Raw genomic sequence first — 25,841 nt, 5'->3', positions numbered from 1 at the left:
CACATTGCTCCATTTCTCTGTCATACACTTGATCCAGTAGTTTCCCTGCAACATCAGCTCTGCTGGGTGGACTGTATCCTGGTCTCAGTGACTGAACCATATTAATGAAATGTGGGTTCTCAGTCAGACGGAAAGAAGAGTTTGTTGCATAAATAAACTGGGCAATTTTTTCATCAATCAACTCTTTTTCTAATCTGCTAGTTCTTATCACAAACCTATCTATGGTGGTTCCAGGAGGTAAAGGTTTTTTCTTCCTTTTGGGTGATGGTGATATGTGGCTGTGGGTGTCTGATGATGCTGCTGCTAATGAAGCACTATCCTGGATGGAGAACTCTGAAACTAGAACAGGATGATGGTGATCTTGGAGGTGGATAGTTTCCAGAATCCATCAATTCCCCTAAACAAAAAGTCAATGCTATTATTTTATTGTTTATTATACAATTTCTGCTTATTGTACACAGCACATCACTGCCCCTGCCCCAAAAGGAAGATTTGTTTTTCTTCATAACTGTACCAAATGACAGTAACATGCAGTAATAATAAGAAATATAATTTTTCTCACACATGACGGTTCAGTCTTTAGAAATAGGATTCAATAAAAATGTCTACCAACCTGAAGATCCTGCCTGTTCAGAAGCGTTTCTTTGGTCATCTTCATCACCGCACTTCTCATGATGTTGCCTCATTCGCGCCACCAGGCCTTGCATCTCTGTTGCATCGTTTGCATTTTGCACGCATGCCTGCCTTACCGATAGGCGAAGGAGCTTCATTAAAATATTCCCAAACTGGGTCTCTTTTACGGCCTGCTGCCATTATAAGGAAAGAATGTAATAAACCTCAGATCGTACACACAAACAGATCCAGACTTGTCTGTGTGTGGCTATGCTGCAGTATTGTGCTCAAAGTTTCACTTTCATTTTCTTGTCTGCTTGCCCTTCCTCCTCCTCACACTTGGATTCACATTCTTCTTGTGTTGTGCAGATCTATTCCACTCCAAACAATCAGAAACATATTGTCTAACTTCTTGGACTTGGCACTGAAGGGGTTGATTCTGTATTTATAGGTTTGTAGAACAATAGGATTAAGGTCTTTTTCTCAACTCTGTTCATGTTGTAATATTTTTGCCGTGAAGAAGAGGCTGGGACCTCTGCGGAGTCAAATTCAGTTTTGAGAACTGCGTAAGTAAAGCGAGCGTCTGTGATAATATAGGAGAGAAACTGCCCACTAATCCTACAGAAACCTCTGGAAGAGCATGGCATTGTGAATGTTACACATATACAGCCTTTATTCTACTGAGTTACACAACTCAGCTTTATCTCATGATGGAAGAACCTTTGGATGGTAAAATATTTTCCTCAAAAAGCAGTTTATTGAAAAAAAAATCCGATTTAAATAAAAAAAAAAATCCGATATTTTTTTTTTAAAAAAAAAACATTGATTTTTATCCACCCTGGGTAGTGGTGGGTGCAGGCTCCTGTGGTAGTGGTGGGTGTGGGCTCCTGTGGTAGTGGTGGGTGCGGGCTCCTGTGGTAGTGGTGGGTGCGGGCTCCTGTGAATACTATAACTACACTGTGTGGAGTTACCCTATCACTTTCCATAACGCCTCCTATTACTCTCTAGAACGCCTCCTATTACTCTATATAAATGCCTCCTATTACTCTCTAGAACGGCTCCTATTACTCTCTAGAACGCCTCCTATTACTCTCTAGAACGCCTCCTATTGCTCTCTAGAACGCCTCCTATTACTCTCTAGAACGCCTCCTATTACTCTCTAGAACGCCTCCTATTACTCTCTAGAACGCCTCCTATTACTCTCTAGAACGCCTCCTATTACTCTATATAAATGCCTCCTATTACTCTATATAAATGCCTCCTATTACTCTCTAGAACGGCTCCTATTACTCTATATTAATGCCTCCTATTACTCTATAGAACGCCTCCTATTACTCTCTAGAACGGCTCCTATTACTCTATATTAATGCCTCCTATTACTCTATAGAACGCCTCCTATTACTCTCTAGAACGCCTCCTATTACTCTCTAGAACGCCTCCTATTACTCTATATAAATGCCTCCTATTACTCTATATAAACGCCTCCTATTACTCTATATAAATGCCTTCTATTACTCTATATAAATGCCTCCTATTACTCTCTAGAACGCCTCCCATTACTCTATATAAATGCCTCCTATTACTCTATATAAATGCCTCCTATTACTCTATATAAATGCCTCCTATTACTCTCTAGAACGCCTCCCATTACTCTATATAAATGCCTCCTATTACTCTATATAAACGCCTCCTATTACTCTATATAAATGCCTTCTATTACTCTATATAAATGCTTTCTATTACTCTCTAGAACGCCTCCTATTACTCTATAGAAATGCCTCCTATTACTCTCTAGAACGCCTCCTATTACTCTATATAAATGCCTCCTATTACTCTATATAAATGCCTTCTATTACTCTCTAGAACGCCTCCCATTACTCTATATAAATGCCTCCCATTACTCTATATAAATGCCTCCTATTACTCTCTAGAACGTCTCCTATTACTCTATATAAATGCCTCCTATTACGCTCTAGAACGCCTCCCATTACTCTATATAAACGCCTCCTATTACTCTATATAAATGCCTCCTATTACTCTATATAAACGCCTCCTATTACTCTATATAAACGCCTCCTATTAGTCTCTAGACCGCCTCCTATTACTCTCTAGAACGTCTCCTATTACTCTATATAAATGCCTCCCATTACTCTCTAGAACGCCTCCTATTACTCTATATAAACTCCTCCTATTACACTATATAAACGCCTCCTATTACTCTCTAGACCGCCTCCTATTACTCTCTAGACCGCCTCCTATTACTCTCTAGACCGCCTCCTATTACTCTCTAGACCGCCTCCTATTACTCTCTAGACCGCCTCCTATTACTCTATATAAATGCCTCCTATTACTCTATAGAACGCCTCCTATTATTCCATCTCCTCCTATTACTCTATAGAACGCCTCCTATTATTCCATCTCCTCCTATTACTCTATAGAACGCCTCCTATTATTCCATCTCCTCCTATTACTCTATAGAACGCCTCCTATTATTCCATCTCCTCCTATTGCTCCCTGTATCCTCCATGTTTACACCGTATAGCCCCATTATTAATCCACAGACGTAGTCTTACAATGCTCTCTTGCACTATGTTTTGTATTTTCAGACCTTTTGGACTTGCGCCTCCTCTCCTCGCCATTTGCAGGTAATTTTCCCCGAGCCCCCGGTCTCTTATTCATCACTGTGTCCTTACTGCAGATTATAGGACTATACATGATCCCCCTGAAATCCAGCAGAGTAGACCGAGTCTTCATATGGGGATCTCATTAGTAATTGTGTTACTGATATGGAATTCTTGCAGCACCCGGCCTGGTCAGAAGTGTGAATGGGAACGGATCAGGGCCATAATAGTTGGGTAAAGTTGAATCCACAGTTTTCACCAAGAAAACGTTATAAAGGGCTAATAATCACACAGAATGCCACAGTGACGTCTACTCATCTGCTCACCTCAATCCCAAAGAGGCCAATCAGTGACTTCTTGACTAATAATAATAATAATAATATTAATAATAATGCAAAGAATAGTGCTAAAAAATGTCTTGTAGGTGAAACTGGAGGTTTGGCTAACCTGAAGATAGTCATGTCATAGAAGAACTTATAGTTACTCATCTCATGGAAGATCTGCAGTTGTCCCTTTCATAGAGGAACCTAGAGGCACCCATCTCGTGGAATAGCCTAGATGTGTCCATCTCTTAGCAGAAAATGGAAATGTCCATTTCCTGGAAGAGCCGGGAGGCGTCCATTTCCTGGAAGAGCCGGGAGGCGTCCATTTCCTGGAAGAGCCGGGAGGCGTCCATTTCCTGGAAGAGCCGGGAGGCGTCCATTTCCTGGAAGAGCCGGGAGGCGTCCATTTCCTGGAAGAGCCGGGAGGCGTCCATTTCCTGGAAGAGCCGGGAGGCGTCCATTTCCTGGAAGAGCCGGGAGGAAATATGGAATGGAATAACCTAAATGCGTCCATGTCTTATCATAAAATGAAGGCGTCCTTCTCGCGGAAGAGCCTGGAGGCGTCCTTCTCGCGGAAGAGCCTGGAGGCGTCCTTCTCGCGGAAGAGCCTGGAGGCGTCCTTCTCGCGGAAGAGCCTGGAGGCGTCCTTCTCGCGGAAGAGCCTGGAGGCGTCCTTCTCGCGGAAGAGCCTGGAGGCGTCCATCTCTGACCATGTGATGACACTGAGGAAGCTGTTCTTCAGGACTGGACAACATGAACCTGGTGGAGGCATGTGGAAGGTCTCACTTTGACAAAACATAAGAGAATGATCTAGTAGAACAATATGGGGATTTTGAGCATTAACTAGATAGAATCTGGGTTTATGATAATGGCCATTTCAGTTTCCAAAACTTCACATTTAGTCTCTGAACTCTTTGCAGATTCATCAATGCACCAGACAAAACCTCCTGAAGATGAGCCTCCGAGCTACAATGTCATTGCACCGTATGCACCCCCAGATACAGGTGTACCATCTGCCCCACCAAGTTATCAACTAGACACCCCAATATTGAAAGGCCTCCCCCCTGGCATGGAGCACCTTCTCCAGGTAAGTTATCTGTTACATCTCTTAAGATGTCTGTGTCTTGTGTGTTCCCCATAGCGTCTTCCATTAGGAGCTATAGGACAGAGTTTATCTCCGGGGGTCCACCTATGCCCCTCAGGTGAGTGTAGTAAAGCACTGTGATGCCTGCTCGTCTTCCCAGCATGTTTGTCTCCTTTCTATCTATCTAGTTTCTGTCTTTCCTGGCTGTATTTTTTTTTGTCTCCTGTGTCTTATCTGCCAATCCCTTGTTTCTCCCACCTGTTTTTCCCAAATGCTCTGCCGGCCTGTTCCTTCCTCCTGATGCTCCCGTCTGTTTCTCCCGCCTGTGTCTCCTACCTGCTCCTCCCATCTGTTTCTCCTGCCTGCTCCTCCTGCCTGCTCCTCCTGCCTGTTTCTCCTGCCTGTTTCTCCTGCCTGTTTCTCCTGCCTGTTTCTCCTGCCTGTTTCTCCTGCCTGTTTCTCCTGCCTGTTTCTCCTGCCTGCTTCTCTTCTCCGTTTCTCCTGCCTGCTTCTCTTCTCCTGCCTGCTTCTCTTGCCTGCTTCTCTTCTCCTGCCTGCTTCTCTTCTCCCGCCTGTTTCTCCTGCCTGTTTCTCCTGCCTGTTTCTCCTGCCTGTTTCTCCTGCCTGTTTCTCCCGCCTGTTTCTCCCGCCTGTTTCTCCCGCCTGTTTCTCCCACCTGTTTCTCCCGCCTGTTTCTCCCGCCTGTTTCTCCCGCCTGTTTCTCCCGCCTGTTTCCCTTGCCTTTTCCTCCTGTGTCCCCTGCATGTCTTTCTGGTTGTGATGTCGTCCGTTTCTCCTTTCTGAGTTGTCACTAATGATGGTTTTCTGTTTCAGATTAACCAGCTAATCGTCAAAGAGAAATGTAAGAAAATATATATTTATCCAAAATAATATTGTTCTATGCTCCTGTGTCCCCTCTGTGACTGAAATTGAATCCTCCTAGTCCCTGGTGTATAGGGGTTTAAGGCTTTAGCCTTTATCGTCTAGGAGTTTATTGCTCCAGTCCCTTATATCTGCAATTTATTGCTCTACTCCCTGGTGCTGAGAGGTTTATTCCAGTCATTGGTGTGTAATAATGGTTAGTGCTCGGGTCCCTGATAGTGCTCTCGTCTCTGTTGTCTACATTTTTAATGCTCCACTCTCTAAGGGTGAGGTGCCTGGTGTGCATTGTGTGTAGTGCTCTAGTCCCTGGTGTCTCGTGTATAATGATCTAGTCCCTGGTGAATATTGGTATAGTGCTCTAGCTTTTATTGTCTAGTCGCTTAATGATCAAGTCCCTTGTATCTAGAGGTTTAGTGCTGCAGTCCCTGATAGCTAGTTTCCCTGGTGTCCTGTGGTTTAGTCTATCTAGTGTCACATCTATTGGTGTCCAGTGGTCTGATGCTTTAGACCGGAGGTCCAGTGTTATATTACCTGGTGTCCTGTGGGATGACCGTTTAGTCCTGCAGTCTGGTGTTATAGTCCCTATGCCTATGGTTTGGTGGTTTAGTCCTGTAGTCTGGTGTTATATTCCCTATGCCTATGGTTTGGTGGTTTAGTCCTGCAGTCTGGTGTTATAGTCCCTATGCCTATGGTTTGGTGGTTAGTCCTGCAGTCTGGTGTTATATTCCCTATGCCTATGGTTTGGTGGTTAGTTCTGCAGTCTGGTGTTATATTCCCTATGCCTATGGTTTGGTGGTTAGTCCTGCAGTCTGGTGTTATATTCCCTATGCCTATGGTTTGGTGGTTAGTCCTGCAGTCTGGTGTTATATTCCCTATGCCTATGGTTTGGTGGTTAGTCCTGCAGTCTGGTGTTATATTCCCTATGCCTATGGTTTGGTGGTTAGTCCTGCAGTCTGGTGTTATATTCCCTATGCCTATGGTTTGGTGGTTTAGTCCTGCAGTCTGGTGTTATAGTCCCTATGCCTATGGTTTGGTGGTTTAGTCCTGCAGTCTGGTGTTATATTCCCTATGCCTATGGTTTGGTGGTTTAGTCCTGCAGTCTGGTGTTATAGTCCCTATGCCTATGGTTTGGTGGTTTAGTTCTGCAGTCTGGTGTTATATTCCCTATGCCTATGGTTTGGTGGTTAGTCCTGCAGTCTGGTGTTATATTCCCTATGCCTATGCTTTGGTGGTTTAGTCCTGCAGTCTGGTGTTATATTCTCTATGCCTATGGTTTGGTGGTTTAGTCCTGCAGTCTGGTGTTATAGTCCCTATGCCTATGCTTTGGTGGTTTAGTCCTGCAGTCTGGTGTTATATTCTCTATGCCTATGGTTTGGTGGTTTAGTCCTGCAATCTGGTGTTATATTCCCTATGCCTATGCTTTGGTGGTTTAGTCCTGCAGTCTGGTGTTATAGTCCCTATGCCTATGGTTTGGTGGTTTAGTCCTGCAGTCTGGTGTTATATTCCCTATGCCTATGCTTTGGTGGTTTAGTCCTGCAGTCTGGTGTTATAGTCCCTATGCCTATGGTTTGGTGGTTAGTCCTGCAATCTGGTGTTATATTCCCTATGCCTATGCTTTGGTGGTTTAGTCCTGCAGTCTGGTGTTATATTCCCTATGCCTATGCTTTGGTGGTTTAGTCCTGCAGTCTGGTGTTATATTCTCTATGCCTATGGTTTGGTGGTTTAGTCCTGCAGTCTGGTGTTATATTCCCTATGCCTATGCTTTGGTGGTTTAGTCCTGCAGTCTGGTGTTATATTCTCTATGCCTATGGTTTGGTGGTTTAGTCCTGCAATCTGGTGTTATATTCCCTATGCCTATGCTTTGGTGGTTTAGTCCTGCAGTCTGGTGTTATAGTCCCTATGCCTATGGTTTGGTGGTTTAGTCCTGCAGTCTGGTGTTATAGTCCCTATGCCTATGGTTTGGTGGTTTAGTCCTGCAGTCTGGTGTTATATTCCCTATGCCTATGGTTTGGTGGTTTAGTCCTGCAGTCTGGTGTTATAGTCCCTATGCCTATGGTTTGGTGGTTTAGTCCTGCAGTCTGGTGTTATATTCCCTATGCCTATGGTTTGGTGGTTTAGTCCTGCAGTCTGGTGTTATATTCTCTATGCCTATGGTTTGGTGGTTTAGTCCTGCAGTCTGGTGTTATATTCCCTATGCCTATGGTTTGGTGGTTTAGTCCTGCAGTCTGGTGTTATAGTCCCTATGCCTATGGTTTGGTGGTTAGTCCTGCAATCTGGTGTTATATTCCCTATGCCTATGGTTTGGTGGTTTAGTCCTGCAGTCTGGTGTTATATTCTCTATGCCTATGGTTTGGTGGTTTAGTCCTGCAGTCTGGTGTGTGATGGGGTAACTGCTTCTCTTTGCATTGAGGTGGGCACAGGAGGTACTTGGTATAAAGTGTCCAGGCTTCTTTACTAACACTCCATAAAGCACATGCCATCAATACAAAAATTAAACGACCTCTCGTTGCCGGAAACCAGAAGAGACCCCAAACGGCAGTGCTTCAGTGACCGGCAGTACGCACCGGCAGTGCTTCAGTGACCGGCAGTACGCACCGGCAGTGCTTCAGTGACCGGCAGTACGCACCGGCAGTGCTTCAGTGACCGGCAGTACGCACCGGCAGTGCTTCAGTGACCGGCAGTACGCACCGGCAGTGCTTCAGTGACCGGCAGTACACACCGGCAGTGCTTCAGTGACCGGCAGTGCTTCAGTGACCGGCAGTACGCACCGGCAGTGCTTCAGTGACCGGCAGTACGCACCGGCAGTGCTTCAGTGACCGGCAGTACGCACCGGCAGTGCTTCAGTGACCGGCAGTACGCACCGGCAGTGCTTCAGTGACCGGCAGTACGCACCGGCAGTGCTTCAGTGACCGGCAGTACGCACCGGCAGTGCTTCAGTGACCGGCAGTGCTTCAGTGACCGGCAGTACGCACCGGCAGTGCTTCAGTGACCGGCAGTACGCACCGGCAGTGCTTCAGTGACCGAGCAGTACACAAGTCCCTGCACGGAGACCTCACAGGAGGCCTTCTTACCTCCACACACTGACCCTGGTCAGAACACACAACCTCTCTCTGAGGATCCTCCCTGGAGACATAACAGCCTCCACACACTCACCATGTGGCAAACGACCGGTCCCCACCATGACACATGAGACACACCCATGATCAGAGGTATGTGGATAGCCAGACCCTCCCGTCTCTAACTATCCGTAAAACCTATCCCTGTAACACTTCGACAAGACCCACGGCACTAAAAGTATCAGCGGACATTCAGGTTTACATCACTTCTTCAATACATACCAGCCGCCATGTTGCATACCACTCCCTTCTGCCTAAAGCTGTAGGCTTGGCATCTTTCCTTACCAGATCAGAGAGTCTCTGTGATGCCCTGGCAAAACCAGGTAGTCACAGATAGGCCCCCGCATAACACCTTCCCTCACTTAGGAAACACACAGCCGACGTGAAACTCTAGTCAACCCCTCTTAGGGATAGATAGACACACCAGTGGGCGGGACCAGGCGGTTCAGACACGCCCACCCAGGGGTCTAGACAGCCCAGGGGCGAGAAAACAAGCAGAAAGGGTTTGTAGTTCAAGTGGAGAGGAGTGTGGGCTGGAGCTAGGTGTAGCTCCAGCAGAGGAAGTTCAAGTTGAACTGTGCCACGGTTGGAGCCCTGGTGCTTTGGCTAGGAGGCAGACGGTGGTCTCCGTCAGCAGGAGATGGGAAGACTGCTTGGCAGAAGCGAGGTGGACCGGGACAGGGTTGTAGCCCGCCGGTACCGACACGGAGAACTGACCCAGAAACCATAGCACAGACTGGGTACTCAGACCCTGAAGCCAGGACCGAAACTAGCGGCCTAGCTGATTGGCCGATTGAGGCCAGGATTATGGGTCCTGTCCCACCCAAAGTCCCTAATAGAAGACAGCAGCCCACCGATAGGGATAGACTGCCACCATCAGGGCCCATAGATCCCACGGGCCAGCGTCTGCGGGCACGGCTCCTTAGGCCACATCCAGCCAGGAGCGGACTCCTGAGTTCCAGACCAGGCAGTCCACCATTCACAAAACTAGTGCAGAGGAAAAGGACAGTGACCACCAGCCTGGGTGGGGGACCTGAGTGCAACCGGCCGCGGCGGCCGGTCACCAGCACCTTGGTTTACCAAAAGACTCGTGTGATTCATTTGCTGTGAGTAACCAAACATCCCCTCTGCTTGCTCAGGTGCGCCGGCCCTTGCCATCGCCATACCCTGCACAGAGACACTGGGTTCCGGGGCAACCATCCCTACCCACGGAGGGGTTAACATCCAGCTGCCACTACATCTCCCCCGGGTGCCCCATAGCAGCAGCGGTGGTGTCCCACCTCGCCGCACACCGTGGGTGGCGTCACGGACTTAATATGGCCTACTCCGAACATCTACATCCCCCTTTTATTCAGCGTGTCCGCGAGACCCCCGGGTCCGGAGACCCTCGAGCCAACCCCCCCACCACCCCTCTAGAAGGTCTGGATCCGAGCAGCGGCGGCTGCTGGCACGGGGGCGGTACACCCCCTCTCGTGACTTTGAGTTTTGTAGTATCTCAACACCTTTGTCAGACTTCGCCCATCTGTCACCGTCTCCTACGGTGAGTCTGGCAGTGAGAGTCCCCCATAGTTGAATCTACTGTCTGGTCTGATTCTGGCTTATTAAATCTCTTCTCACTACCATCACTTCCCGGAACGCTGTGGTTCACTTAGGATATCCACCCACTTCTCTGTGGCTTCACTTGCAGATAACACCAACAATCGATTATCCCCTGGGCCAAAATACACTTTACAGGCTCCTATGGCCTTCTTGAGTTTTTCATGCACCGCCTCACTGACACAGGCTTCTCTGAAGTCTTCGGGCACATCCACCATGCACTTAAAGACCGGACAATTTCCTTTACCTTCACGGCCACCAGACCGTTCTTTATGTCTTTCAAACCCGTCTTCCTCTTCTTTTCTTTTCCTTGCAAATGAAGAGATGGAGCCTTTGAAAAGGCAGTTTCCTCAGGTTTAGCCGCAGCTTCAGAGTCTTTGGGATTCTCATCAAGATTGACCTCTGGTTTCTCACACTTCTGAGCCAAGTCAGACTTGTGTCTTCAGTCTTGGCCTCATCAGCAGGTTCAGTCAAGCTCTCACCTCCTGATGAGTACTCTGGTCCAGACTTCACTTCCTCAGTGGCTCTCTCCACTTCCACAGCTTCAGCTTTTTCTTGGGTCTCCACAGCATCATCTTCAGTTTCCTCTGAGTTCTTAGGTACTTCAAAGATTTTCTCGCACTCCAACTCCTCAGCCTCAGGGTCTTTGGAGTGTTCACCAGATTTATCTTTTTCCGCCAGGGTGTCACACCCCTCAGCGCGATACTCCTTTTCCTTCCAGAGTTTCGGTGCTTTCAGACATCCCAGATGCTGGTGTATAAAGTCTACTCTCGTTGATCATTGTGGATTTCATCTCCTACAGCGCTCTCCAGGAGGTCTTCTCCTACAGCGCTCTCCAGGAGGTCTTCTCCTACAGCGCTCTCCAGGAGGTCTTCTCCTACAGCGCTCTCCAGGAGGTCTTCTCCTACAGCGCTCTCCAGGAGGTCTTCTCCTACAGCGCTCTCCAGGAGGTCTTCTCCTACAGCGCTCTCCAGGAGGTCTTCTTCTACAGCGCTCTCCAGGAGGTCTTCTTCTACAGCGCTCTCCAGGAGGTCTTCTCCTACAGCGCTCTCCAGGAGGTCTTCTCCTACAGCGCACCCCAGGAGGTCTTCTCCTACAGCGCACCCCAGGAGGTCTTCTCCTACAGCGCACCCCAGGAGGTCTTCTCCTACAGCGCACCCCAGGAGGTCTTCTCCTACAGCGCACCCCAGGAGGTCTTCTCCTACAGCGCACCCCAGGAGGTCTTCTCCTACAGCGCACCCCAGGAGGTCTTCTCCTACAGCGCACCCCAGGAGGTCTTCTCCTACAGCGCACCCCAGGAGGTCTTCTCCTACAGCGCACCCCAGGAGGTCTTCTCCTACAGCGCACCCCAGGAGGTCTTCTCCTACAGCGCACCCCAGGAGGTCTTCTCCTACAGCGCACCCCAGGAGGTCTTCTCCTACAGCGCACCCCAGGAGGTCTTCTCCTACAGCGCACCCCAGGAGGTCTTTTCCTATAGCTTTTCCTAGCTTTCTTCTCTTACAACTTGCCATATCTTGGTTTGTAACAACAAACCTCCCCTTTGGTTCCTCAGGAGGTACTTGGAACATCTCAATGGCCCAGGCATAAAGGTCCAGGTTGTAGATTTTGAGTTGTGCAGCTAGGGATATTCCAGCCTGTACAGGAGCCATTAAGGGCTGGGCAGCTGGGGATCCTAGTCTGTACAGGAGCCAGTAGGGTGCAGGTGCGACTGTATTGAGATCGGCTTTTTTTTCCCCTCTTAGCCATGTTGGATACTTCTGTGCAGAACATTATAGCCCACCCCATTAGTGTGCGCTGAGACGTCAGTATGGATCCTGTGGACGCCATGCTATGCAACTATGGGCCTTGTCTCTGGAAGTGCCAGATATCCGGCTCGGGCAGCAGCGCGCACTTTCTGCCGCTTCTTTGTATTCGATCCATCAGAACGCCACATCTGTACCAGAGGTAAAATTGCCGCACTGCTTCGATGGTGATGGAAGTAAGTTCTCAATTTTTTTTGCCTCATGTAAATTGCTCTTTCACCCCCGTCCTGTATCTTCTGGGGGTGAGAGTCATGGAGTGGGCAATGATTTTTCCTTTCTCGGTGGGGAGCCTTGGGTTTGGGCATTTTCATTGCCTAGGACTCTCCGGCATTTTCCCGTCTCTAGACTTTTTTTCTCTGCTCTTGGCCTCATTTATGATGACCTTGACAAAGTCACGTTTGCCGAATCTAAGATCCATAAACTGGTCCAGGGAGGCCGGAGAGTTGAGGACTACTGCTCAGTGTAGGCTTTGATCAGTAGAGACCTCCTGGAATGACTCTGCTGTCCGGAGGTAGTTCTGTCAGGGACCTTTGGGTCAGATTAGGGACATGATAGCATACAGTCCCTGCCCGCGGTCCCTGGATGAAGCTATGACACTTGCTGTTAATTTAGACACCTGACAGACACATGTAAAGGCGTCTTAGTGACCTCTTCCTCGCTACCACTTCTGTTGTGATATATGCCTATTCTTGAGGCCATGATGCTCCCACAATTGACTCATCGGTAGTTTTTTCTCCTTGCCTCTATTTACATAGTCACTGCGTCTTAATGTCTGGCTGCCGTGTGAATTCGCCACATCTCCGTTGCTTGGTGTCTTTAGTGCGGTGTCGTGCGATCGCTGGAGTCATGATTACCAATCACTCCTGCGTGTGCGCCATTCACATTGACTGTCGGAGGCAGAGACAGCCCTAAGCTCAGGGTTTGCATGCACATGCACTGTTTATGGCTGTCACATGATCAGGCTCGCGATCACATGATGATCTTCATGACTATTAAAGGTCCTTCAGATTAGCAGGATCTTTGACTTCTGCCTTCCCTTGATGAAGCAATAATGCCTCCTTGAGCCCCGACGTACGTTTCTCCCCCGTTGATTTTGCCACCACCGCCAGATGTAAGGTGTAGTAACCTTTGATATATTCAGTGCCTGGCTATATACTCTGCACCTTTTTGTGCTATACATGCTGTATATCATTATCATTTATATACTGCACCTCTGCCCTTTATATTATATCTTTACTGGCCTATATACATAAGGGGCTCTCTTCTCCGCTGCTGTATACTATCAGTTTGCGGCTTAACCTCTTCAGCACCAGTGTTATGATTTCTGTGTTACAGGCTACTGCTGTATTGTACCCATCGTTTGGTGGTGATGTTACTACCCTGGTCACCTCCTTTTCTCTCAGTAACACGGATTGTATTAGTATCTCGTGTTGTCGGCCATTTTGTAATGACGTTTCATTATCTGCAGTGGTGGAATTCTTTAATCTTCTCTTGTTGTTCTTTAAGACCCATTTTCCTTTTTTTGTAATTTATTTTGAGACACTGAGAAATGTTCAGTAGTTGCCTGCTCCTGGCCTAATGGATATGAACAAGTGCATGCGTGAAAGAATTACACCAGACCGAGTCGGATGTGGGCGCTCCATCGGAGAATGGCGCTGCTGGAACTGCCTTTATTTTAACAGATCCCCTGCTTATATACACAAGGAAAGGGGCGTGGTCGGCTCTACAGTGGGCATGCCTGGATGTGTCCATTGGTGGTCAGTGGATTAGTAATTAGGTCATCAGTGGGGTTGGTCTGTGAGGTCATCAGTGGGGTTGGTCTGTGAGGTCATCAGTGGGGTTGGTCTGTGAGGTCATCAGTGGGGTTGGTCTGTGAGGTCATCAGTGGGGTTGGTCTGTGAGGTCATCAGTGGGGTTGGTCTGTGAGGTCATCAGTGGGGTTGGTCTGTGAGGTCATCAGTGGGGTTGGTCTGTGAGGTCATCAGTGGGGTTGGTCTGTGAGGTCATCAGTGGGGTTGGTCTGTGAGGTCATCAGTGGGGTTGGTCTGTGAGGTCATCAGTGGGGTTGGTCTGTGAGGTCATCAGTGGGGTTGGTCTGTGAGGTCATCAGTGGGGTTGGTCTGTGAGGTTATCAGTGGGGTTGGTCTGTGAGGTCATCAGTGGGGTTGGTCTGTGAGGTCATCAGTGGGGTTGGTCTGTGAGGTCATCAGTGGGGTTGGTCTGTGAGGTCATCAGTGGGGTTGGTCTGTGAGGTCATCAGTGGGGTTGGTCTGTGAGGTCATCAGTGGGGTTGGTCTGTGAGGTCATCAGTGGGGTTGGTCTGTGAGGTCATCAGTGGGGTTGGTCTGTGAGGTCATCAGTGGGGTTGGTCTGTGAGGTCATCAGTGGGGTTGGTCTGTGAGGTCATCAGTGGGGTTGGTCCGTGAGGTTGGCCAGTGTGTCTTCTCCTTTTATATGGTGATTCTTCTTATATGTGGTTATTCCTTGCATACCAGGGCAGGGTGTGGAGAACCGGAAATGGCAGCCATCTTTAGATATGTGTCACGTGTATGTATCTGAACAAACTATGTAAGGTGAAATAATACGTTTCATCAGTAATTTCCCACAATCCCCTATGTCCCAAGCTCAATTAAGTATTTGACCCAATGGCTCTCAGATTGAATACTTTTTCCTGCATTTTTACTCCTTTTGTCACCATTGTTCTGTAGTTCTTGGATCCCCATACGTGAGGCGTCATTTTTCCGCATTGATCTGGATTATCTGACTAGTTAAGCGGCTTTGTATTTATGGGATTTTGTGTTGTTATAAGGAGGCTCCTGTCCGCAGTGGAGCACGTGTGGCGATCTAGGCGGGTCAGGCGCTGTTTTCAGCATGTCACCAAGTGAAGGGTCTTGGTGATGAAGATGACACCTGGGTGTGTTTGGGAGGTCTTCATGCAGATCGTGCAGGAGTTCCATCAGCAGAATCGGATGGTGGGGCTGCTGTCCAGTGACCCCTCATAAAGAGGGGGGGTACTGTCATGCCTCAGGACTTGATTTGGTGACCTTGTGTTCCGTGGTTGGTGTCCTTCTTTGCTGGACCACAGTGTGGTCAGTCCCTGTCCGGATGCTCTTGCCCTACCTTTGCTCCTCTTCCTATGGTGTGCGGTGATCGCCTGTTCTCAGTTGCTCATTGTCTCTGTCCTATCACATCCCGGGTGGGGCGATTTCTACCCTCCTTATCCCAGTCTTCTCTGCCGGCCATATTCATTCCTATGTGGATTCTGCTCTGGCGTACCAGACCCGCTGCGAGGGTTATTTGATATTTGCACTGTGCGCTCTCATTTGTCCTCCCTTCACCTTCCTTCTGTTTGTCGTTAGGTCTGTAGGAGTTCACATTCGCTTCCATTTATTTCTCCTTTTTGCTTGTCACACTTGCCCTATTTTGGTTTGTAGTGGATAGCAAATCTCCCCGCTTTGTTTCCTCGGGAGGTACGTGGAATAACCTTTTAAGCAGCCAGGTCCGGGTTGTGTGTGGTTAGGGTTGTTCCAGTCTGTACAGGAGCCAGTAGGGGCTGTGCAGTTGGGGATACTAGTCTGTACAGGAGCCAGTAGGGGCTGTGCAGTTGGGGATACTAGTCTGTACAGGAGCCAGTAGGGGCTGTGCAGTTGGGGATACTAGTCTGTACAGGAGCCAGTAGGGGCTGTGCAGTTGGAGATACTAGTCTGTACAGGATCCAGTAGGGGCTGAGCAGCTGGGGATACTAGTCTGTACAGGATCCAGTAGGGGCTGTGCAGTTGGGGATACTAGTCTGTACAGGAGCCAGTAGGGGTTGTGCAGTTGGGGATACTAGTCTGTACAGGAGCCAGTAGGGGTTGTGCAGTTGGGGATACTAGTCTGTACAGGAGCCAGTAGGGGCTGAGCAGCTGGGGATACTAGTCTGTACAGGAGCCAGTAGGGGCTGTGCAGTTGGGGATACTAGTCTGTACAGGATCCAGTAGGGGCTGTGCAGTTGGGGATACTAGTCTGTACAGGAGCCAGTAGGGGCTGTGCAGCTGGGGATACTAGTCTGTACAGGAGCCAGTAGGGGTTGTGCAGTTGGGGATACTAGTCTATACAGGAGCCAGTAGGGGCTGTGCAGTTGGGGATACTAGTCTGTACAGGAGCCAGTAGGGGCTGTGCAGTTGGGGATACTAGTCTGTACAGGAGCCAGTAGGGGTTGTGCAGTTGGGGATACTAGTCTGTACAGGAGCCAGTAGGGGTTGTGCAGTTGGGGATACTAGTCTGTACAGGATCCAGTAGGGGTTGTGCAGTTGGGGATACTAGTCTGTACAGGAGCCAGTAGGGGCTGTGCAGCTGAGGATACTAGTCTGTACAGGAGCCAGTAGGGGCTGTGCAGCTGAGGATACTAGTCTGTACAGGAGCCAGTAGGGGCTGTGCAGCTGGGGATACTAGTCTGTACAGGAGCCAGTAGGGGCTGTGCAGCTGGGGATACTAGTCTGTACAGGATCCAGTAGGGGCTGTGCAGCTGGAGATACTAGTCTGTACAGGAGCCAGTAGGGGCTGTGCAGCTGGGGATACTAGTCTGTACAGGAGCCAGTAGGGGCTGTGCAGCTGGGGATACTAGTCTGTACAGGAGCCAGTAGGGGCTGTGCAGTTGGGGATACTAGTCTGTACAGGAGCCAGTAGGGGCTGTGCAGTTGGGGATACTAGTCTGTACAAGAGCCAGTAGGGGCTGTGCAGCTGGAGATACTAGTCTGTACAGGATCCAGTAGGGGCTGTGCAGCTGGAGATACTAGTCTGTACAGGATCCAGTAGGGGCTGTGCAGTTGGGGATACTAGTCTGTACAGGAGCCAGTAGGGGCTGCTCAATTGGGGATACTAGTCTGTACAGGATCCAGTAGGGGCTCGGCAGTTGGGGATACTAGTCTGTGCAGGAGCCAGTAGGGGCTGGGCAGTTGGGGATACTAGTCTGTACAGGAGCCAGTAGGGGCTGTGCAGCTGGAGATACTAGTCTGTACAGGAGCCAGTAGGGGCTCGGCAGTTGGGGATACTAGTCTGTACAGGAGCCAGTAGGGGCTGGGCAGTTGGGGATACTAGTCTGTACAGGATCCAGTAGGGGCTGTGCAGCTGGGGACACTAGTCTGTACAGGATCCAGTAAGGGCTGTGCAGCTGGGGATACTAGTCTGTACAGGATCCAGTAGGGGCTGTGCAGCTGGGGATACTAGTCTGTACAGGATCCAGTAGGGGCTGTGCAGCTGGGGACACTAGTCTGTACAGGAGCCAGTAGGGGCTGTGCAGTTGGAGATACTAGTCTGTACAGGAGCCAGTAGGGGCTGCTCAATTGGGGATACTAGTCTGTACAGGATCCAGTAGGGGCTGCTCAATTGGGGATACTAGTCTGTACAGGAACCAGTAGGGGCTGTGCAGCTGGGGTTACTAGTCTGTACAGGAGCCAGTAGGGGCTGGGCAGCTGGGGATACTAGTCTGTACAGGATCCAGTAGGGGCTGTGCAGCTGGAGATACTAGTCTGTACAGGATCCAGTAGGGGCTGTGCAGCTGGAGATACTAGTCTGTATAGCATCCAGTAGGGGCTGTGCAGCTGGGGATACTAGTCTGTACAGGATCCAGTAGGGGCTGTGCAGCTGGGGACACTAGTCTGTACAGGATCCAGTAGGGGCTGTGCAGCTGGGGATACTAGTCTGTACAGGATGAAGTAGGGGCTGTGCAGCTGGGGATACTAGTCTGTACAGGATCCAGTAGGGGCTGTGCAGTTGGGGATACTAGTCTGTACAGGATCCAGTAGGGGCTGTGCAGCTGGGGACACTAGTCTGTACAGGATCCAGTAGGGGCTGTGCAGCTGGGGATACTAGTCTGTACAGGATCCAGTAGGGGCTGTGCAGCTGAGGATACTAGTCTGTACAGGAACCAGTAGGGGCTGTGCAGCTGGGGATACTAGTCTGCACAGGATCCAGTAGGGGCTGTGCAGTTGGAGATACTAGTCTGTACAGGAGCCAGTAGGGGCTGTGCAGTTGGAGATACTAGTCTGTACAGGAGCCAGTAGGGGCTGCTCAATTGGGATTACTAGTCTGTACAGGATCCAGTAGGGGTTGTGCAGCTGGAGATACTAGTCTGTACAGGAGCCAGTAGGGGCTGTGCAGCTGGGGATACTAGTCTGTACAGGATCCAGTAGGGGCTGCTCAATTGGGGATACTAGTCTGTACAGGAACCAGTAGGGGCTGTGCAGCTGGGGTTACTAGTCTGTACAGGAGCCAGTAGGGGCTGGGCAGCTGGGGATACTAGTCTGTACAGGATCCAGTAGGGGCTGTGCAGCTGGGGATACTAGTCTGTACAGGATCCAGTAGGGGCTGTGCAGCTGGAGATACTAGTCTGTACAGGATCCAGTAGGGGCTGTGCATCTGGAGATACTAGTCTGTATAGCATCCAGTAGGGGCTGTGCAGCTGGGGATACTAGTCTGTACAGGAACCAGTAGGGGCTGGGGATACTAGTCTGTACAGGAGCCAGTAGGGGCTGGGCAGTTCGGGATACTAATCTGTACTGGAACCAGTAGGGGCTGTGCAGTTGGGGATACTAGTCTGTACAGGATCCAGTAGGGGCTGTGCAGTTGGGGATACTAGCCTGTACAGGATCCAGTAGGGGCTGGGCAGTTGGGGATACTAGTCTGTACTGGAACCAGTAGGGGCTGTGCAGTTGGGGATACTAGTCTGTACAGGATCCAGTAGGGGCTGGGCGGTTGGGGATACTAGTCTGCACAGGAGCCAGTAGAGGCTGTGCGGTTGGGGATACTAGTCTGTACAGGATCCAGTAGGGGCTGTGCAGCTGGAGATACTAGTCTGTACAGGAGCCAGTAGGGGCTGTGCAGCTGGGGATACTAGTCTGTACAGGATCCAGTAGGGGCTGTGCAGCTGGGGATACTAGTCTGTACAGGATCCAGTAGGGGCTGCTCAATTGTGGATACTAGTCTGTACAGGATCCAGTAGGGGCTGTGCAGCTGGGGATACTAGTCTGTACAGGAGCCAGTAGGGGCTGTGCAGTTGGGGATACTAGTCTGTACAGGATCCAGTAGGGGCTGGGCAGCTGGGGATACTAGTCTGTACAGGATCCAGTAGGGGCTGTGCAGCTGGGGATACTAGTCTGTACAGGATCCAGTAGGGGCTGGGCAGTTGGGGATACTAGTCTGTACTGGAACCAGTAGGGGCTGTGCAGCTGGAGAGACTAGTCTGTACAGGATCCAGTAGGGGCTGTGCAGCTGTAGATACTAGTCTGTACAGGAGCCAGTAGGGGCTGTGCATCTGGGGATACTAGTCTGTACAGGAGCCAGTAGGGGCTGTGCAGCTGGGGATACTAGTCTGTACAGGAGCCAGTAGGGGCTGTGCAGCTGGGGATACTAGTCTGTACAGGAGCCAGTAGGGGCTGTGCAGTTGGGGATACTAGTCTGTACAGGATCCAGTAGGGGCTGTGCAGTTGGGGATACTAGTCTGTACAGGAGCCAGTAGGGGCTGTGCAGTTGGGGATACTAGTCTGTACAGGATCCAGTAGGGGCTGGGCAGCTGGGGATACTAGTCTGTACAGGAGCCAGTAGGGGCTGTGCAGCTGGGGATACTAGTCTGTACAGGATCCAGTAGGGGCTGTGCAGCTGGGGATACTAGTCTGTACAGGAGCCAGTAGGGGCTGTGCAGTTGGGGATACTAGTCTGTACAGGATCCAGTAGGGGCTGGGCAGCTGGGGAATACTAGTCTGTACAGGAGCCAGTAGGGGCTGTGCAGCTGGGGATACTAGTCTGTAGGGGCTGTGCAGTTGGGGATACTAGTCTGTACAGGAGCCAGTAGGGGCTGTGCAGTTGGGGATACTAGTCTGTACAGGAGCCAGTAGGGGCTGTGCAGTTGGGGATACTAGTCTGTACAGGATCCATTAGGGGTTGTGCAGTTGGGGATACTAGTCTGTACAGGAGCCAGTAGGGGCTGTGCAGTTGGGGATACTAGTTTGTACAGGATCCAGTAGGGGCTGGGCAGTTGGAGATACTAGTCTGTACAGGATCCAGTAGGGGCTGTGCAGCTGTAGATACTAGTCTGTACAGGAGCCAGTAGGGGCTGTGCATCTGGGGATACTAGTCTGTACAGGAGCCAGCAGGGGCTGTGCAGCTGGGGATACTAGTCTGTACAGGATCCAGTAGGGGCTCGGCAGCTGGAGATACTAGTCTGTACAGGAGCCAGTAGGGGCTGTGCAGTTGGGGATACTAGTCTGTACAGGATCCAGTAGGGGCTCGGCAGTTGGGGATACTAGTCTGTAAAGGAACCATTAGGGGGTTGTGCAGCTGGAGATACTAGTCTGTACAGGAGCCAGTAGGCTGCAGGACCGGAAGCAGTGATCCAGCCTATAGGAACTTTTAGCTACTGAACACAAACTGATATACCAAAATGTTGGTATATATCTTTATCTATTACTCTGGTGACCTGTGGGTTGCTGATCTAGTCCTACAGTCTAGTGTTATAGCTCCTGGTGTCTTGTGGGTTGTCAGCTTAATCCTGCTAATACCTGGAGATAGGACCTCGCATGGTGTGTTGTCTTCTTCACTTTAGCCTCATTTGTGTTTTCTACATCGGGGCTGTCCATGACTATGGTCCTATCTGTCTGATGTGACAGTCCTCTGGGTTCTGGTACTGATCCATTCTTGTGCCTCTTCCCACCAGTTACGGTGTCGCAAGGTCGGAACAGCACCTTTGATGTGTTGAACCATGTTGGTCAGCGAGTGTTCCAGGCGTTTCAGGATGTTGTGTGCTGCGGCCCTCTCTATGACGTGAAGATTAAGGACAACAGTGGAAATGATGTTCTGCATCTGCTGGAGAGCTGCGGCTGCACCTGTACCCGGGAGGTGAGGCGGGACTGTGACCTGGGAGGTGAGGCGGGACTGTGACCTGTGACCCGGGACGTGAGGTGGGATTGTGACCTGTATCCAGGAGGTGAAGCGGGACTGTGACCTGTGACCCGGGAGGTGAGGCGGTACTGTGATCCGTGGTTGGGACTACGACCTGTGACCCAGGAGGTGAGGTGGGACTGTGACCTGTGACCCGGGAGGTGAAGCTTGACTCTGACCTGTGACCCGGGAGGTGAGGCGGGACTGTGACCTGTGACCTGGGAGGTGAAGCTGGACTGTGACCTGTGAGACGGGACTGTGACATGTTACCCGGGAGGTGAGGCGGGACTGTGACCTGTGACCTGGGAGGTGAAGCTGGACTGTGACCTGTGAGGCGGGACTGTGACATGTTACCCGGGAGGTGAGGCGGGACTGTGACCTTTGACCTGGGAGGTGAGGCGGGACTGTGACCTTTGACCCGGGAGGTGAGGCGGGACTGTGACCTGAGGCGGGACTGTGACCTGTGAGACGGGATTGTGACCTGTGAGGCGGAACTGTGACCTGTGAGGCTGGACTGTGACTTGTGATCCGGGAGGTGAGGCGGGACTGTGACCTTTGACCCGGGAGGTGAGGCGGGACTGTAACCTTTGACCCGGGAGGTGAGGCGGGACTGTAACCTATGACTCGGGAGGTGAGGCGGGACTGTAACCTATGACTCGGGAGGTGAAGCGAGACTGTGACCTGTACCCGGGAGGTGAGGCGGGACTGTGACCTGTAGTCGGGAAATGAGGCGGGACTGTGACCTGTACCCGGGAGGTGAGGTGGGACTGTGACCCGGGAGATGAGGCGGGACTGTGACCTGTACTCGGGAAATGAGGTGGGACTGTGACCTCTGACCCGGGAGGTGAGGTGGGACTGTGACCTCTGACCCGGGAGGTGAGGTGGGACTGTGACCTCTGACCCGGGAGGTGAGGTGGGACTGTGACCTCTGATCCGGGAGGTGAGGTGGGACTGTGACCTGTGACCCGGGAGGTGAGGCGGGACTGTGACCTGTGACCCGGGACGTGAGGTGGGATTGTGACCTGTGACCCGGGAGGTGAGGTGGGACTGTGACCTGGGAGGTGAGGCGGTACTGTGATCCGTGGTTGGGACTACGACCTGTGACCCGGGAGGTGAGGCGGGACTGTGACCTGTGACCCGGGAGGTGAAGCTTGACTGTGACCTGTGACCCGGGAGGTGAGGCGGGACTGTGGCCTTTGACCCGGGAGGTGAGGCGGGACTGTGGCCTTTGACCCGGGAGGTGAGGCGGGACTGTGACCTTTGACCCGGGAGGTGAGGCGGGACTGTGACCTTTGACCCGGGAGGTGAGGCGGGACTGTGACCTTTGACCCGGGAGGTGAGGCGGGACTGTGACCTTTGACCTGGGAGGTGAGGCGGGACTGTGACCTGTGAGGCGGGACTGTGACCTGTGAGGCGGGACTGTGACCTGTGAGGCGGGACTGTGACCTTTGACCCGGGAGGTGAGGCGGGACTGTGACCTGTACCCGGGAGGTGAGGCGGGACTGTGACCCGGGAGATGAGGCGGGACTGTGACCTGTACTCGGGAAATGAGGCGGGACTGTGACCTCTGACCCGGGAGGTGAGGCGGGACTGTGACCTGTGACCCGGGACGTGAGGCGGGATTGTGACCTTTATCCAGGACGTGAGGCGGGACTGTGACCTGTGACCCGGGACGTGAGGTGGGATTGTGACCTTTATCCAGGAGGTGAAGCGGGACTGTGACCTGTGACCTGGGAGGTGAGGTGGGACTGTGACCCAGGAGGTGAGGCGGGACTGTGACCTGTGACCCGGGAGGTGAAGCTTGACTGTGACCTGTGACCCGGGAGGTGAAGCTTGACTGTGACATGTGACCCAGGAGGTGAGGCGGGACTGTGACCTGTGACCCGGGAGGTGAAGCTTGACTGTGACCTTTGACCCGGGAGGTGAGGCGGGACTGTGACCTTTGACCCGGGAGGTGAGTCGGGACTGTGACCTTTGACCCGGGAGGTGAGGCGGGACTGTGACCTTTGACCCGGGAGGTGAGGCGGGACTGTGACCTGTGAGGCGGGACTGTGACCTGTGAGGCGGGACTGTGACCTGTGAGGCGGGACTGTGACCTGTGAGGCGGGACTGTGACCTGTGAGGCGGGACTGTGACCTGTGAGGCGGGACTGTGACCTGTGAGGCGGGACTGTGACCTGTGAGGCGGAACTGTGACCTGTGACCCGGGAGGTGAGGCGGGACTGTGACCCGGGAGGTGAGGCGGGACTGTGGCCCGAGAGGTGAGGCGGGACTGTGACCTGTGACCCGAGAGGTGAGGCGGGACTGTGACCTGTGACCCGGGAGGTGAGGCGGGACTGTGACCTGTGACCCGGGAGGTGAGGCGGGACTGTGAGCTGTATCCAGGAGGTGAAGCGGGACTGTGACCTGTGACCCGGGAGGTGAGGCGGGACTGTGACCTGTGACCCGGAAGGTGAGGCGGGACTGTGACCTGTGACCCGGGAGGTGAGGCGGGACTGTGACCTGGGAGGTGAGGCGGGACTGTGACCTGTGACCCGGGAGGTGAGGCGGGACTGTGACCTTTGACCCGGGAGGTGAGGCGGGACTGTGACCTTTGACCCGGGAGGTGAGGCGGGACTGTGACCTGTGACCCGGGACGTGAGGTGGGATTGTGACCTTTATCCAGGAGGTGAAGCGGGACTGTGACCTGTGACCTGGGAGGTGAGGTGGGACTGTGACCCAGGAGGTGAGGCGGGACTGTGACTTGTACTCGGGAAATGAGGCGGGACTGTGACCTCTGACCCGGGAGGTGAGGCGGGACTGTGACCTGTGACCCGGGACGTGAGGCGGGACTGTGACCTGTGACCCGGGACGTGAGGCGGGACTGTGACCTGTGACCCGGGACGTGAGGCGGGACTGTGACCTGTGACCCGGGACGTGAGGTGGGATTGTGACCTTTATCCAGGAGGTGAAGCGGGACTGTGACCTGTGACCTGGGAGGTGAGGTGGGACTGTGACCCAGGAGGTGAGGCGGGACTGTGACCTGTGACCCGGGAGGTGAAGCTTGACTGTGACCTGTGACCCGGGAGGTGAAGCTTGACTGTGACCTTTGACCCGGGAGGTGAGGCGGGACTGTGACCTTTGACCCGGGAGGTGAGGCGGGACTGTGACCTTTGACCCGGGAGGTGAGGCGGGACTGTGACCTTTGACCCGGGAGGTGAGGCGGGACTGTGACCTTTGACCCGGGACTGTGACCTGTGAGGCGGGACTGTGACCTGTGAGGCGGGACTGTGACCTGTGAGGCGGGACTGTGACCTGTGAGGCGGGACTGTGACCTGTGACCCGGGAGGTGAGGCGGGACTGTAACCTGTACCCGGGAGGTGAGGCGGGACTGTGACCCGGGAGGTGAGGCGGGACTGTGGCCCGAGAGGTGAGGCGGGACTGTGACCTGTGACCCGGGAGGTGAGGCGGGACTGTGACCTGTGACCCGGGAGGTGAGGCGGGACTGTGACCTGTGACCCGGGACGTGAGGCGGGATTGTGAGCTGTATCCAGGAGGTGAGGCGGGACTGTGACCTGTGACCCGGGAGGTGAGGCGGGACTGTGACCTGTGACCCGGGAGGTGAGGCGGGACTGTGACCTGTGACCCGGGAGGTGAGGCGGGACTGTGACCTTTGACCCGGGAGGTGAGGCGGGACTGTGACCTTTGACCCGGGAGGTGAGGCGGGACTGTGACCTTTGACCCGGGAGGTGAGGCGGGACTGTGACCTGTGACTCGGTAGGTGAGGCGGGACTGTGACCTGATTCCGGGAGGCGAGGCGGGACTATGACCTGTGAGACGGGACTGGGACCTAATTCTGGGAGGTGAAGCGGGACTGTGACCTGTGACTCGTTAGGTGAGGCGGGACTGTGACCTGATTCCGGGAGGCGAGGCGGGACTATGACCTGTGAGATGGGACTGGGACCTGATTCTGGGAGGTGAAGCGGGACTGTGACCTGTGAGGCGGGACTGTGACCTGGGAGGTGAGGCGGAACTGTGACCTGCGTCAGGGGAGTAGTAAATGGAGGGACGGAGCTGCGCACCACCAGGCAGAGGAGACTCTTCATTAGGATTTATTAGAATATCCCATGTCCATAGACTGCACCGCGGTCACTATAGATCTCATGTTTCGGGTTGGTGCAATTCATTAGTTGTCTGTTATAGTAAAGGCTCTGAAGATTAGAGAGGTCCAGGATTTGAGGTGTCAGACCAGGAGCCATACTGTGCAGAGTGAACTCTTTCTATACCAACCGCGGTGTCTCACGTTCCCGGTGGTGCACAGCTCCTTCCCTCCACTGACTAGAGATCTACACAAGCTCAGTGGTGGCCTCCAAAGTCATCAGCACCTTATACACATTCATTCTGTCTATTACAGTGTGCCCCTCATCCTACTGATTACTCTGCGTCGGGGAGGTCCTCCCACCCCCCACCCCTCCCCACCACAGCACTGAGCTCCAGACATACACAGTCATAGAGCGGAGATGCACAGCTAACATTCCTGTCCATTACATGGGAGGGCCGGACATTTATTATCCCCTGAGGAGCCGCCCTATGGGGCGAAACGAGCTCTGACCCTGTGTGTGGCGCCCTCTGATGGTCACTCCTGACACCATGTTCTTCTTCCTGTAGATGGAGGTGCACTGTCCTCCGGGATATCCGGTTGGTTTTGTCAAGGTGCATAATAATATGATGGTCACCCACCTGTCCATCATGAACTCCTCCAAGCAGGTGGCTCTGCTCATCCTGGGACCAAGATTCCAGAACAGTATCTTTGGCAACGTAACCTATGAGGTAAATCACAAATTATGGGATGTGTGCCCCGCCCTCTGCAGGGTGATACAGCCAGAAGCGAGATATGACCCCTCCCTGCAG

The 25,841-nt window shown here is 52.2% G+C and overlaps 1 protein-coding gene across 2 annotated transcripts in view; it reads left to right on the top strand.

Moving 5' to 3' along the window:
• Nucleotides 1-25,841, top strand: part of LOC142302200 (phospholipid scramblase 2-like) — a 63,615-nt gene that overhangs the window by 23,298 nt on the left and 14,476 nt on the right. The window contains exons 2-6 of one of the 2 annotated variants that reach the window (XM_075343291.1): nt 3,219-3,257; nt 4,477-4,643; nt 5,475-5,502; nt 20,729-20,910; nt 25,599-25,760. In XM_075343291.1, the coding sequence (XP_075199406.1) occupies nt 4,485-4,643; nt 5,475-5,502; nt 20,729-20,910; nt 25,599-25,760 (531 nt within the window). In that variant the 5' untranslated portion in view covers nt 3,219-3,257; nt 4,477-4,484. The remainder of the gene's footprint in view (nt 1-3,218; nt 3,258-4,476; nt 4,644-5,474; nt 5,503-20,728; nt 20,911-25,598; nt 25,761-25,841) is intronic. The other variant, XM_075343293.1, reaches the window with a different exon arrangement.

The sequence above is a fragment of the Anomaloglossus baeobatrachus genome, chromosome 4 (assembly GCF_048569485.1).
Source record: "Anomaloglossus baeobatrachus isolate aAnoBae1 chromosome 4, aAnoBae1.hap1, whole genome shotgun sequence".
In the NCBI taxonomy this organism is placed as follows: Eukaryota; Metazoa; Chordata; class Amphibia; order Anura; family Aromobatidae; genus Anomaloglossus; species Anomaloglossus baeobatrachus.
Note: the sequence above shows the minus strand (reverse complement) of the source record. Positions and strands in the feature narration are given on the sequence as shown.